This window comes from Leptodactylus fuscus, chromosome 11, assembly GCF_031893055.1.
Source record: "Leptodactylus fuscus isolate aLepFus1 chromosome 11, aLepFus1.hap2, whole genome shotgun sequence".
Classification (NCBI taxonomy): Eukaryota; Metazoa; Chordata; class Amphibia; order Anura; family Leptodactylidae; genus Leptodactylus; species Leptodactylus fuscus.
This window is the reverse complement of record NC_134275.1, coordinates 88641828-88655015: the sequence shown is the minus strand read 5'-3', so window position 1 is coordinate 88655015 and position 13188 is coordinate 88641828. Positions and strand designations below refer to the sequence as shown.

Genomic DNA, 13188 nt, shown 5'->3' with positions numbered 1-13188 from the left:
AGCCACTATGGGGGCATTATACTGTGCAGAGCCACTATGGGGGCATTATACTGTGCAGAGCCACTATGGGGGCATTATACTGTGCAGAGCCACTATGGGGGCATTATACTGTGTGGGGCCAACATTAGTTTATTTTTATTTTTTTTTTAGTTTCTAAACTATCATTTAAAGGAAACTTTGAAGCCAACACATTTCTTGTATCCTTGTGTCTCCTAGGTTGTAAATGACTATGCTAATATCCAGTAGCAGGCAGGTCATGCAGGACTTAAGCTGTAGCCGGCCCTTAGGCTTGTCTCTATCTACTAATACACACAGGACATAGTTCACACACAGACCTTCCTATGTGGTTGTTATCACCAGCATGGCCTTCGGTATAACCATCAGTCTTCTCCTCATTACGGGAGTTACTCTGCTTCTTAGCCTTATTCCAGGGTGGAATCAGGTCAGACAGAAATCTCCCCCTGGACCTCAAACTACTACCTGTCCTGGGCAATGGGCTGCAGAGTGTCATCACAGAGGTCTAGTAAAGGTGAGGGGGAGGGGGTGTTATTATATTCACCATTAGCCCTGGGGTAAGTTTGGCAGCCAGAAACATAGAAGGGGATTCTTCACAGTAAGAACAGCGAGGCTCTGGAGGTCTCTGCCCCAGGAGGTGGTGATGGCGGATTCATTAAACAAGTTGAAAGACAGCCTGGAAGTGAACGATATTACGGGTTATCGTAATACGGGTTCCGTTGATCCTCATATCTGATAGATTGCGTAATCTGCCGAGGACTCCGCATTGATGGCTTCTGGTTTTGCTGAGCTCAGCGTTGTATCTTTGTAACCTGCTGAACCTGCGATGGAACTTACTGAGAAGTCTTGTACATTGGTCTCACGTGAGCGGAAATTATAGGTTAAGAGATAAAGGAACTGGTTTGTCCATACTATAAATGTACTTATCTGCTCAGCTATTATATAGAAGACTTCCTGGACTGGAGATGGAGCTGGGCGTCTTGGGAACTCTCCTACTAACTCTCGCTGTCACTCTCGTTCTGTATTTCTTTCAATGGAGGAGAAAATTGAGGAGGAAAAACTTACCCCCCGGACCAGCCCCTCTGCCTATACTGGGCACAATGCATCATATGAGTGCGAGTGAAATGCCAAAGTCCTTGGTGAAGGCGAGTAATAATCATCTTACATTAGCATTTCCTTGACTGCTGAGGAACATGTAACCTGTAATGTGTCTTAAAGGAACATTCCATATCTGATACGTTGTGTTATACAGAGTAGTCTGAGCCTTATAATGTTTGGTTTCTTGTGGATTCCTGAGCCTTGCTCTCAGGTTCTGCATTAGACAGAGTATATAGTATAGTATATATTTGCTATAGTATAATGTTTCAGTCTGACCCAGAGTGTTCCTTTACCGAGGGTTGGGATTCACCAGATTCTCTCTAGTTCTGCCAAGAGACTTAATATGATAGGTGACCGACAAAAAGAAAAATCTAGAGATACCTACAATTCAATGTGATTATACTGAATGCAGTTCATAGCTCCACCCATGCCCTGCTTTAGCCCCGCCCCTGCTTAAACCTGTAACTTGATATTAGTCACAGTCACAAAACAATTTGCTTGTCTTTACCTAAAAAAACATCTATAATTCACCATTTTAAAACAAAATATAACATATACAGAGATAAATCCTGAGTATATATGTACATCCTATATATTGGATGGCGGACCACTATAATGAACTACATTGTGAGACGTTGCCGTTGTGTTTTTTACAGTAAAGTTCTATTGAGTTTTTACATCTTTCTAGATGAGTGAGAAGTACGGGCCGGTGTTCACCATCTACATGGCTAATAACCCGATGGTGATCTTGGCCGGCTATGAAGGGGTAAAGGAGGCCTTTGTGGATCGCAGTGATGTGTTCAGTGCGAGAGCGGTCACAGATTTAGGCCAGCAGGTTTTCCATGGCTTTGGTAAGTTTGGTATTGGGTATCAGTAGGTCTTTGGTGTGGGAGGAAACTCAAGCAAACACAGAGAGAACATACAAACTCCTTCAGATCCTTCACTGTGTTTCTTACATGTGCGTCCTTCTAGACATGGCCTTAGCCTGTGTTGCATCATCGTGCTGCCGATCAGTGAAATTGATAAGGGACCTATCCTGTATACATATTGTATCCTAAACTGTAACTTGTGCATAAAAAGACATATATTTGCATTGATACAAAAAAAATATGAAAACGTTTCTAAAACGCTGAATCGTAAAATTGCGTGCAGAAGCCCAGGACAAAGTGAAAAATCAAAAAACAAAAATTAGGTAAGTGATCAGTCTTAGCTCATGAATTGCAAAAAAAAAAAAAAAAAAAGAACCATTTTGGCCACCATTGATTTATTGACTATTGTCAACTTTATAGGGTATTATGGTGACTCTCCATATCCTGGGACATTCACCAATGACAGTGAAGGGCCACTGGGCCAGATCAGTTCTGGGCCCCTTGTTTTGCAATATCTCAACATAGACAATCTACCTACCAAACTGTAACGGTTTGGGTCTGTTTCGGAGTCTAAGGTTGCTACCACCTGCAGGGTGACTTACTTGCAAGGCTGGTAACGTAGTCAGGAGCTAGCCAGTGGTCGATACACGAGATGAGCGTCAGAGTTGGAAGAGAAGGCAAATACCGTAGTCAGGAGCAGACGAGACGAGACGAGACGAGACGAGACGAGACGAGACGAGACGAGACGAGACGAGACGAGACGAGACGAGACGAGACGAGACGAGACGAGACGAGACGAGACGAGACGAGACGAGACGAGACGAGACGAGACGAGACGAGACGAGACGAGACGAGACGAGACGAGACGAGACGAGACGGTTTGATTACATGCAGAGCACAATAATCTCGTAAGACAGGAAGTGCAAGACTGGGTTTATATAGGATGTACAATCAGAGAACAGGGTGGAGCAAACCAGAGAGGCGGGAACTGGAATTAGAGCTAGCGGGAACTAGGCTGAGATCAGCACTGGAGCTGTCCAGGAGGCTGAATAGCTCAGTTTAAAGAGCTGCCACCTGGGAGACTGAAGTCCCTGGGTTCAAATCCTGACCCAAACAATCCACCAGTAATGGTTGGACATGAAATTCATTGGTTTAGGCATTTACCTGCCATCTAATAGACTACCTCATAGATGAAACTCTTGTGAGCATGGGTACCCTCTCGTAGGCGCTGTACCCTGAGAAACTCATTTTTCATGGAACATTCCTTCTATTCCCTTTCTACCATTTTTTGCAATGGGTTTCTATGACCTTACATCTTGTTTTTCAGCATTTATGCGCTTGTTACTCTGTATAGTTATTATATTGTCTTACTGTATATTTCTACTTGTTATTGACCCATAGGTGTGATACTGAGCAATGGGGAGCGATGGAAATTGATGCGTCGATTTTCCCTCACCACGATGAGGAATTTTGGGATGGGGAAAAGAGGCATCGAGGAAAGAATTCTAGAAGAAGCCCGCTGCCTAGGAGAAGAATTCAGGAAACACGGAGGTACGCTGTCAAAATCTGATTGTAACACCAGCACTCTCCGCTCACTGATATACTATCCCTCTCATGAGATGTGGCCGTCAGGTCAATTCACACTGTGCAGATTCCACCTCCTTCTGTTGCCAGTGCACTTGGTCCTGCCAATATTTGGACGCCCCTTCTTTCTTGCAACTTAAAGGTCCAACTTTGACAGATGTGATATTTCTTAGCCAATCCTAGGCAGTCCTCCCTCATCATGGAGCCTGAGCAATATAGGTCCAGAGCATTGCTAGTTCCTGTGAGGGTTACATGAGTTTTACAGTGTATTGACTTTTGGCTTCATTCCTGACTCTGAATCTGTCTGCTCATCCTGGTCTGGCTGATACCTGCTGCTGACCTTGGTTTGTCCCAACTCCTTTCCAATCTGCTCTTCCAGATCCACCACCCAATAGCCATTACTGACTTTTTTGGCCTCTGACCTCTACCTTACCATGTTTTTTCTGTCTCTTTGGTGCTGGACACTATTGTCTCTGGTCCCTGACCAACCTATACTGGTACCAAGAGGTAGTGACTTGGTAGTCGTATGGGGAGGATAAATGATGAAAATCAGGGAGGTTCCCTCAATAATGCCCTTTAGAGTGGCCAAATTGATTAGATGACACAGTGGTCCATGATCTGCTGTCCGTTACACTGATAGTTACCACAATACATAAAATTATCTATAATTCTACGACCATATCTTACATTATAGTCTAATATTTTCTTTCCACCTCCAGTAGTCTTAGAGAAGTTCCTTTCAATGACTCTTGAGTTAAGGTCTCATTCTTAATCCCAATGTCTCTCTAGATACCCCTTTTGATCCAACTGATGCGCTACGTCTTGCTGTCTCCAATGTCATCTGCTCCATTGTATTCGGAGAACGTTTCGATTATGAGGATGAGAATTTTGTTACTTTACTTTTCTTACTGAAGGAACTCTTCCTCACTCTGGCTTCTCCGTGGGGTATCGTGAGTATATCACAAATTCTGTCCATATTCTTTGGGCATCCTCTTATTGTCCTCTCTCACCTGGGCAGGTCCTTCTTCTGGTCTAGAAGTTGCTCTTTCACCTTCGTGTAAAGCAAAATCATTCATTAGCCCTTTGGTCCTTTTCCTGGGATGAGGGTTATATTTTTCGGTTTGGCTCTTATATGATCTAAGATGTCTCCAAAGAACAACCATACATTTCTTTCCTCAGCTTCTCAATGTCTTCCCCAAAACCCTTTCGTACATCCCTGGTCCTCACCAGAAGGTCTTCAAAAATCTTGAAAAATTGAAAGTTTTTGTTCTGGAATCAGTAGAAAGCCATAAGAAGACCATTGATGTCAACTGTTCTCGGGACTTCATTGACAGTTTCTTGATAAAGATGGAGGAGGTAGAGTTGTCCGAATCTGATAATTCTGTGTCAGATATTTCCACAGGGAGGTCTTAATAAGATCTTATCCTTCATTACAGGAGAAGAACAATCCAAAGAGCGAGTTCCACTTTGACAACTTATTCGGGACAGTCATTGATCTTTTTTTTGCTGGAGTCGAAACCACGAGCACCACCCTGAAGTACGCCTTCCTCATCCTCCTCAAGCACACCGAAGTGACAAGTAAGAATTGGGATCACTTAGAGGCGTTGTCTGGTATCACATAAATGGGTCTCTGTTAGGGGCCACACAGTGGTTAGCACTGCAGCCTTGCAGCGCTGGAGTCCTGGTGTTCAAATCCCGCCAAGGGCAAAAAACATCTGCAAGGAGTTTGTATGTTCTCCCCGTGTTTGCATGGATTCCCATCCCATATTCCAAAGACATACATACCCATCACTACCTTTGGTCTGTATTAGTAATGTTGCCCCATTATTTTATTTCCTTGTAAAATCATTCCAAAAATCTGATCAGCCATATAGATATAATAGAAAGTAGTAAAAGAACATGAGCTGACTCAGAATGTGTCTGAACAGGGAAAGTCCAAGAAGAGATCGACAACGTGATTGGTCAGAGCCATTGCCCGTCCGTCGAGGACCGCGCCAAGATGCCGTATACTGACGCTGTCATTCATGAAATTCAAAGATTTGCCGATATCTCGCCTCTAAGTCTTCCACATGCCACAAGCAAGGACACGGTATTCAGAGGATACAACATCCCAAAGGTCAGAAGAGGGGGATTCAAAGGGGTTGTACAGATTAGAAAAGGGTGACCCATTTCTTTCAGACAGATCTCCCTACCTATATATGGGTTGTGGTATCGCAGCTCAGCTGTATTGAGGGGAACGCATCTGATCTGCGATACCCAACACAACCCAACGCAACCCAACACAACCCAACACAACTTATCGGGGGCGACATGGTGGCTCAGTGATTAGCACTGCAACCTGGAGTCCTGGGTTCGAATACCGCCAAGCATCTCCAAGGAGTTTGTATGTTCTCTCAGTGTTTGTGGGAATTTCTTCCCATTCTACAAAGACATACTGATAGGGAAAAACAAAGTGAATTCCATGAAAAACAGCATGTGTGAATTGCGCCAAATCCATTGTATGTCATTACGTTTTACCAAGGTGATATATTTGGGCTCAGGATTTCTATGGCACTTTGTGCCGACATAACATTTTTGGATTGCCCAAGAAATGTTTTTGACAACTTTGACAGCTTATTACTTTTTGCATTAGTCAATTTCTAGATTCTTCTTCCTAGGACACAATTGTTTCTCCATTGCTGACTTCTGTACTGAAGGATCCCAAGTATTTCAAGAATCCTGAGCAATTTGACCCCGATCACTTTTTGGATGGACATGGAGCCTTTAAGAGCAACGAAGCCTTCCTGCCATTTTCAATAGGTAATAACTTCTATATAGTAAGAGATATTGTAGGGAATATTCCATATGGCCCTGCTGTACCTTCTTAGATGTATACATGGGCCCATACACCGGCGTTTAGGGTCTTAAAGGGGATTTATTACCTGTGAGTGAAAGTGAGAGCAGGCAGATGAATCCTGGGAAATGTAGTCTGTCCACAGATTCACTGCATGGAGCAGCAAGTAAAATGAAACCAAGCAATGGGTGTACAAGGGAACAGCGAGGGTTTAGCACTGCTTGGGATGGATTTACAGATCATTTTTGGAAGCCGGAGAACGCCTTTAACATTCATGTGAATTTTTCACAATCTGTTGAGATTTCTTAAAGATGCAAAACAAAATGCAAACATAACGTGAGCCCTGACCATGGACCACTGAGTGACCTTGTGATAATGAATGAGTCGCTTTTGTCTTCTCTTTTACTCTTTGGAGGCAGAACAAACATTGTCCATTTTATTATCCCCAGGAAAGCGGAGTTGTCTCGGTGAAGGGTTAGCGCGCTCAGAGATCTTCCTCATGGTGACCACCATACTGCAGAAGTTTAACCTGAAATCCAACAAAGCTCCAGAGGATCTAGAAATTACCCCAGAACCTGGCAAAAATGGGGCAGTAGCCAGAAATTACCAGCTGTACGTGGAACCTCGAAGATGACGAAATTATAATAGATCTATAATAAAGGGTTTCTACATTTCCATGTTATCAGGTGACTTGTCTGACTGCCATGAAACATGAAAACACTAAAACGAAGCTTTATCCCGACACCGTCTACACTGAGATCGCAGCACCAAGAAGGACAAAGATATGGAGGTCAATGAAATGGCCGGTGTGACCGAGCTCTGCAAATTATCCAAAGCATCAAGCAGTCGGCTTCAATGGTTGTGCAATACTGGTTCAGTGACTTGTTGCAAACTGAGAGGGAAAGAATCCTGGAACTGAGAGGCTTGCTCCTATTCAAATAACTGGGAGCAGAGCTGCAGGTCCCGGGCACCACCACTATAGTATACAGGGCTCTGTACACTGTATAGCTGCCAGTTCCATACACTGTATTTGTGTAATAATGTAACTATGTATAACATAATAACAGAATAAAGGCCACACTTACCAAATACCAGATAAACCAGGGCTGTGCAGGATGCAGATGGGCCCCATTACAGAATATGATCAGTAATACATACCAAATGAATAAAGAGCCCTGACAAATCCCCAGCAACAAAACGGTAAAATGTTCTAGGTACCAGAATAGGCTGACCCCAGAAAAATGTGTAAAGTGATAAAATATAACAAAATGCAATATCAATACGGAATCGCCAAAATTGTAATGACAAAGCTGCCAGGTCATTACTGTGGTGGAAATATATAGTAGCCCTTGTACCACACGTCCATATTCTCTAGTCATGTGACTGGGGTTGCGACTCCTGGAGCGGCCAATCACAGGGGCTTAAGGAGTTCATATTGCTCATAAAAACCGGTTGCTTAATATTGGGATCTTATTGAACCTCCAAGATGAACAATAAATATATTAATGTGCAAAAGTTCTACGTAAGTGTAGAATCCTCCTGCCTTCCATCAGTTCTTCTCGGTACTTGCAGGCAGTATTTGGCAGATCCGGGCAGGAAGGTTGTTCCCGCCGCCATCTTGGAGAACTAAGCCCAGATCTTCTGTGGAGTTTTCTTGCTCCAATATGTCTGTTTCTTCATGTTATCCCGGACAGACTGGATGGGGTGGCTGTATTATATCATCACTTCCAGGACTCCTCCTCCGAAGGGCAAAGGTCACACCAAATATTGACGGGATTTGCATTTCTTTTTTTGTCCTTTGATAAAATTAAACTATTGTCACTTGTATTTCTTACTCTGCAGCATTCTTACACACCTGCTTATTTTTTTTGCACAGCACTGTATAACAATAGTCAATTGTAGGATATTGTGTTACGTAAGCGTTCCAATATGCAGACCACTGTAGAGGATTATTCTACAGATATCTGATGTGACCAGGGAGTGGACAATGGGGGGCAGGAGGAATGTTAAAGTCCGTCTTAGGGGCAACACAATACTGAATAAAGGGTTACTTTGGTTGGCCCCCACGTTCCAGAGAGAGAGAGAGAGAGAGAGAGAGTCACCTTAGAACTACAGAGATGCCAACATATCTACTTCTGGCTTGGTCACTATTAGATATAACTCATGGTTGGCAGCCTCCGACTAACAGATGGATCTTCTACTTCGCTTGGATTTCTGGACCAAGTTGGGGAAAACCGAAAGGCTGAAGGGGAAGAAACCTGAGCCGAGAGAAGGACTCTGTGCCTGAGATCTATATGGACATGGCACCAGTTATACACCTTGTGTTGTACATGGCGAATCTTCTATAGTTTTAGTTTCTTTTTACTTAGTGGATTTTTGAAGAGACAGTTTTAGTTTCTCCTGTCAACCAACTTTATTACCATGGCAGAGAACTGAACTGGATATTCCCCATATACTGATCCTCCATACTATTACATTACATTACTCACATTGAGATGAGAGGTCTGTACTCATGGGCTGGACCCTCTTCTGCACTTACCACCCCCTTCCCCTCATACGTCCCACTTTTTACTTTCCAAAGATCTTGTCTACATCTTCTCCTCACCCTAGATAGGTCTGGAGAACCCTTTATTGTTCTTATTATGGCTCCATGACATGTACAATGAAGGTATTCTTATTACTATATGGTTTAATAGTCTGTTATACGTGTGTTATGTGTTATTTTGTATCCCAGACTGATATGAAACCTGTTCAGGGTCCTGTGCCCCCTCCTATACACCCTCAATAGAGATGAGCGAACACTAAAATGTTCGGGGTTCGAAATCCGATTCGAACAGCCGCACACTGTTCAACTGTTTGAACCCTATTATAGTCTATGGGGGGAAATTCTCGTTTCAGGGGTAGACAACATTCGATCAAATTCTACTTACCAAGCCCATGAGTGAGGGTCGGGCTGGATTCTTCTCCCTGCGCAGCGTCCCTGCGGCATCTTTTGGCCTTGAATTCACTCTGCCAGGCATCAGGCCTGGGCAGAGCCGACTGCGCATGCCCAGACTACAAGCACTACAAGCGGACATGCGCAGTCGGCTCTGCCCAGGCCTGATGCCCGGCACAGTGAATGAAGAGCCGGTAGACGCCGCGGGGAAGCTGCACGGAGAAGACTTCTAAAGGTAGGAGAAGAACCAGCATTGATTGGCCGACTGTATAGCATTCATCCAATCAATGCTGGTTCTGCATCGAATCTTAACTTCGAACAGCGAGTGGTACTCGATCGAGTGCGAGGATTTCGAATACCATAGTATTCAATCGAATACCTACTCGCTCATCTCTAACCCTCAGTAATAATCACAATCCCTAAATATAAAAAGGTTTTAACTTTGCAAAAACAATCCCAGATTCTCACCCTGCTCAAAAAAATAAAATAGGGACCCACTTAAAGAATAGCAGAATCCCAACCCTGCCACGTTATATTGGCACCATAGCACCTATTCCTCGGTGTTATTAAGGAGTCATTACTGCTATAGTGAAATTGTTACCCTTTGGATATATATTGGCCTGTTCTGACCTGGAGGTGCAATTGTTATTTGCCAATTTTTCATTTTCCTAGCAAGTCTTTATGGCACTGACACTCTCCAATCTATTTGTTTTTTGTGAACTCTGGGCAAGTCCGCTTAGGGACCCAAAAAATAGAAATGCAATCCACGTAAAAAGTGGTCACCCATGGAATAGACTATAATCGGGTCCCTGGGGTTTATGCAAGAAAAATGTGGAGAGTAAAGTCTTCCTTGCAGGACTAGTTGCATTTTTCAAGCAGAATGAGGAGCAGATTCCAGGATTGGTGATCCCAACCTTAATGGCAGCCTGTCCAAGGTGTTTACTATTTAGGGATGGCACTCGACAGGGGCGCTCAGTCTCCCCTAACAAGCTATTTGTGCTAATTATGGAAATACTATTACAATCTGTTAGAAGATGTGAGACAGAACAAGGATCATGGAGTCACATAAGGTGGTCATGTCCACACCTTGCTCCATATTGGATAAAGGTGGAGGCGACAGATAATTAATTCATCAATCTCCCTCACCCCTGAATCAGTGTTGTTATGGCTCCCTAACAGACCAGCAAAAGGAGATCTGGCCACCCAATGGACACCTGCTGCTAGAATGATGATACCCCTGTGGTGGCTTAACCAGTCCCCCCTCCCCCAACAGTGATCTGGAGAATGGAGGAGCTGGCCCGCTGGGGGTTCAGGAAATATTTGGGATCCACTGGGTCACAGAACAAACTTCAGAAAGATTGTGCCCCTCTATGGTGACTATTAGGTGGGCGGGGAGGGGGGTCCCCTCTTTGTGACTCTATGGTGACTATTAGGTGGGCGGGGAGGGGGGTCCCCTCTTTGTGACTCTATGGTAACTATTAGGTGGGCGGGGAGGGGGGTCCCCTCTTTGTGACTCTATGGTGACTATTAGGTGGGCGGGGAGGGGGGTCCCCTCTTTGTGACTCTATGGTGACTATTAGGTGGGCGGGGAGGGGGGTCCCCTCTTTGTGACTCTATGGTGACTATTAGGTGGGTGGGGAGGGGGGTCCCCTCTTTGTGACTCTATGGTGACTATTAGGTGGGTGGGGAGGGGGGTCCCCTCTTTGTGACTCTATGGTGACTATTAGGTGGGGGGGAGGGGGGTCCCCTCTTTGTGACTCTATGGTGACTATTAGGTGGGTGGGGAGGGGGGTCCCCTCTTTGTGACTCTATGGTGACTATTAGGTGGGGGGGAGGGGGGTCCCCTCTTTGTGACTCTATGGTGACTATTAGGTGGGGGGGAGGGGGGTCCCCTCTTTGTGACTCTATGGTGACTATTAGGTGGGCGGGGAGGGGGTCCCCTCTTTGTGACTCTATGGTGACTAATAGGTGGGTGGGGAGGGGGGTCCCCTCTTTGTGACTCTATGGTGACTAATAGGTGGGTGGGGAGGGGGGTCCCCTCTTTGTGACTCTATGGTGACTATTAGGTGGGTGGGGAGGGGGGTCCCCTCTTTGTGACTCTATGGTGACTATTAGGTGGGGGGGAGGGGGGTCCCCTCTTTCTAGCATCATCTTATCTTATTAAGATGAGTTTTTGTGGCATAGGACCTACATGATATATAATCCCTGAACAAAACCATTATGTCATTACTGAGATAAACTTGAACCGTACCCTGGGTCGACCTTTAGACAGTTATTGATTTTGCCTTATACCTTGAGCTCTTACGTTCGTTACTTCCTCATGGCGTTTTGGACAGTAATCCCTACTGCAAACGTTCTCTCCCGGGCACACCGTCTGATAGGGTCCAGGTGAGCTAGCTTGCTTTGGGCCCATCTCCAGTGCTGCCTCTATAGGGGACATAGAATAGATAGGCAGTGAGGATATAGGGGTGCAATGGAAAAGCCAAGTCCCCGGCCAGTCCACAATGGAGAACTTTCCCTCTATCTGATAAAATAACCCCAAAGTAGTTTTCTTAGACCTGGGGAAGGGTCCTTGAGTATTTGGAGTTAGTTTGGCATTGGCCTGCGGTCAGATTAAGCAAATTTTAGAGATTTATCAGCGGAGTGCCTCCCAAAATTATGGTAGAAGAAAAGTGATAAATAATAAATAGAAATCTGGTGCTGACTTAAATATTATGTCAATATCATTTATACTACTGACAACTCTGAACATGAATCCGCCAAAACAATGCTGGAATAATTGGGGTTTAATTAAAAAAAACAAAACAAAAGAAACCACCCTAAAATCATTCAATAGTTTACATGTGCCCAAAACCGGGGTCATCAAAAGTCCTGACGATGTTAATAGTTAAATAAAAAGATAGGAATTCTGAAAAGTTTACAAAATTGCCGCAACCTTAAAGGGGTTCTCCAGATACCAGAAATAATCTGCAAATCCATCCCCAGCTGTAATAAATCCTTGTACAGCTTTTGCTTTGCTTTATTGTACTCGCTGCTCCTTGTATCCCTGTTATTGACATGCAGTGAGTCTGTGGATAGACTAGATTTCCCAGGATGCATCTGCCTGCTGTCACTCTGTGTACCCCTCCCCTCTCCCCTGCAATGACATCACAGGACCTCCCTCTACCTGCTGCAGGTGCTGTGTCCGTGTGTCCGTGTGTCCGCTCTGCTACGTTACAATAAATTCATCAGTACAAGGAAGTGACTGTAAGAATACAAGTAAACTCTGCTGTATCCTTCAGGCAGGAGCAACAATACTGGAGGGGGTGAGGAGGAGGAGGAGGAGGAGGACACGGGGGGGGGGGGGTACAAACAGGGTGGGCAGCTTTAAGCTACAATGAGGTCATGTGCTGCTGTGACATTGGCTGCACTGCTCACCGCTATGGTCACATCACCTGAAAATAAAGCAGAGAAATAGATACAAATGTAACCAAGATGTATATAATAAGTGTTCTCTGTTCTTTGGCCCATATTTTTTTTAAAATTTGACAACCCCTTTAAGACCCCTTAAAGATTATAAGCGAGAGACTAGTGTGATTCTCTGCACAGGGCTGCGGCATATGAAGGCGTTGTATACACAACATCAGCAATGTTTGCAGCCCTATAGGGTAATACAAGTGCTTACCATATTTGGCCTGATAGACAGGAGGTGCAGACCTTTGGACCAGCCTATATGCGACTCCTCCATGTCCTTACATAGAGGGATGTTGTAGTTATTGCTCCTGTTCTGCTCTCCATGTTCTGTCCCATTATCTTTACCATTACGCACACTTCCCTGTGTCAGAACACACCCAGTCACTTGTAACTATATGTCC

The 13188-nt window shown here is 44.6% G+C and overlaps 1 protein-coding gene across 1 annotated transcript; it reads left to right on the top strand.

Annotated features, from left to right (window-relative positions):
- The first annotated feature begins 980 nt into the window (after positions 1-980).
- LOC142185609 (cytochrome P450 2C8-like) lies at positions 981-7033 on the top strand. Its single transcript, XM_075261036.1, has 9 exons — positions 981-1160; positions 1802-1964; positions 3384-3533; positions 4356-4516; positions 4746-4922; positions 5003-5144; positions 5495-5682; positions 6224-6365; positions 6849-7033. The coding sequence occupies exons 1-9, from the start codon at positions 981-983 to the stop codon at positions 7031-7033; spliced, it is 1488 nt and encodes a 495-aa protein (XP_075117137.1).
- Positions 7034-13188: the final 6155 nt, after the last annotated feature.

Coding starts and splice junctions, on each gene's coding strand:
- LOC142185609 (XM_075261036.1), top strand. CDS start 981: ATGGAGCTGGGCGTCTTGGGAACTCTCCTACTAACTCTCGCTGTCACT. Junction 1,161..1,801: donor TGCCAAAGTCCTTGGTGAAG/GCGAGTAATAAT, acceptor ACATCTTTCTAG/ATGAGTGAGAAGTACGGGCC. Junction 5,683..6,223: donor GAGGATACAACATCCCAAAG/GTCAGAAGAGGG, acceptor TCTTCTTCCTAG/GACACAATTGTTTCTCCATT.